This window comes from Rhea americana, unplaced genomic scaffold (assembly GCF_003343005.1).
Source record: "Rhea americana isolate MKP2758 unplaced genomic scaffold, rheAme1 scaffold_200, whole genome shotgun sequence".
Lineage (NCBI taxonomy): Eukaryota > Metazoa > Chordata > Aves > Rheiformes > Rheidae > Rhea > Rhea americana.
Genome location: NW_028186151.1, coordinates 8,255 through 9,363, shown reverse-complemented (window position 1 = coordinate 9,363; position 1,109 = coordinate 8,255). Strand labels below are relative to the sequence as shown.

Here is a 1,109-nt window from a genome sequence, read left to right as displayed (position 1 = left end):
AGAAAACTAGAAAGAAATTAACATTGTGCACAAAGAATTAACAGCAAGAACAGGAATTTAAGGTTACTCCAGTCTCACCCAGACTAACACAGACATGGGGGGTTGCTGCCACACTCAGGAACCCCTCCACCTCTCCACTCACACACCGACACAAGCCAACATCACACTGCTCTCCTGGCTCAGCAGCTCTGCACCTTCTGCGCTTCTTTCCAGCTGCTGCACTCCAGAAGGGACTTCTTCCACCCCAGAGAACCCTTCCACGCTAAGGGCACACGTCCGCAAGCAAGTCCCAAGCAGGCACATCAAGACTCGGGACTTCAGCGTCCCTCCCTCAAGGGCAAAAAGCCTCTTCCGCCCCCTTCCAGGCGCCTTTTCCAGGCGCTCTGAGCAACCCGTCTGCATGAGATGCTAAGCAGTCCCCACAAGCGCCAGAGCTCGCTGCTCGCGGGCAGCCCGGACAGAGGCCCCCGCCTGCCCCCGCGCCCTGCCGCCAGCTCCCCATCACCGCTCCAGCCAGCGGCCGGCACAAGGCTTTCCCGGTGGAGCCGAGCGGCCTGCGGGCCAGGGCCTGGGGCAGCAGGGTGGCGCCGCCGGTTGGGTCGTTCCCGATGCCCAGAGCCTGCGGGGAGGCCCCCGAGCGACGCCCCTCCGTCGCGGGCCAGCTGGCGGCCCAGGGCAGCGAGGCCGCAGCGGTGCTTACGTCTGTGAGGCGGCTGCCCCTGCGGGACGAGAGCCGGGGGTCACGGCAGGGCCCCGCTCCCCCGCCAGCCTGCGGCTGCATCTTCGCCCCGGCCATGGCCCGCAGCCCCCTCTGCCACAGACCCCCACGGCCCACAGCCCCCCTGGTCCCCTCTGCCACAGACCCCCACGGCCTGCAGCCCCCCAGGTCCCCTCTGCCACAGACCCTCACAGCCAACAGCCACCCAGGCCCCATCTGCCACAGACCCCCATGGCCTGCAGCCCCCCAGATCCCCTCTGCCAGAGACCCCCATGGCCCGCAGCCCCCCAGGCCCTGTCTGCCAGAGACCCCCATGGCCCGCAGCCCCCCGGCCCCCTTTGCCAGAGACCCCAACGGCCCGCAGCCCCCCCAGGCCCCTCTGCCACAGACC

At 67.9% G+C, this 1,109-nt stretch overlaps 1 protein-coding gene across 1 annotated transcript in view; it reads right to left on the bottom strand.

Annotated features, from left to right (window-relative positions):
- CFAP410 (cilia and flagella associated protein 410) overlaps positions 1-796 on the bottom strand; it is a 5,713-nt gene extending 4,917 nt beyond the window's left edge. The window contains exon 1 of the mRNA XM_085303927.1: positions 701-796. Within this exon, the coding sequence (XP_085160053.1) occupies positions 701-796 (96 nt within the window). The remainder of the gene's footprint in view (positions 1-700) is intronic.
- Between the last annotated feature and the right edge of the window lie 313 nt (positions 797-1,109).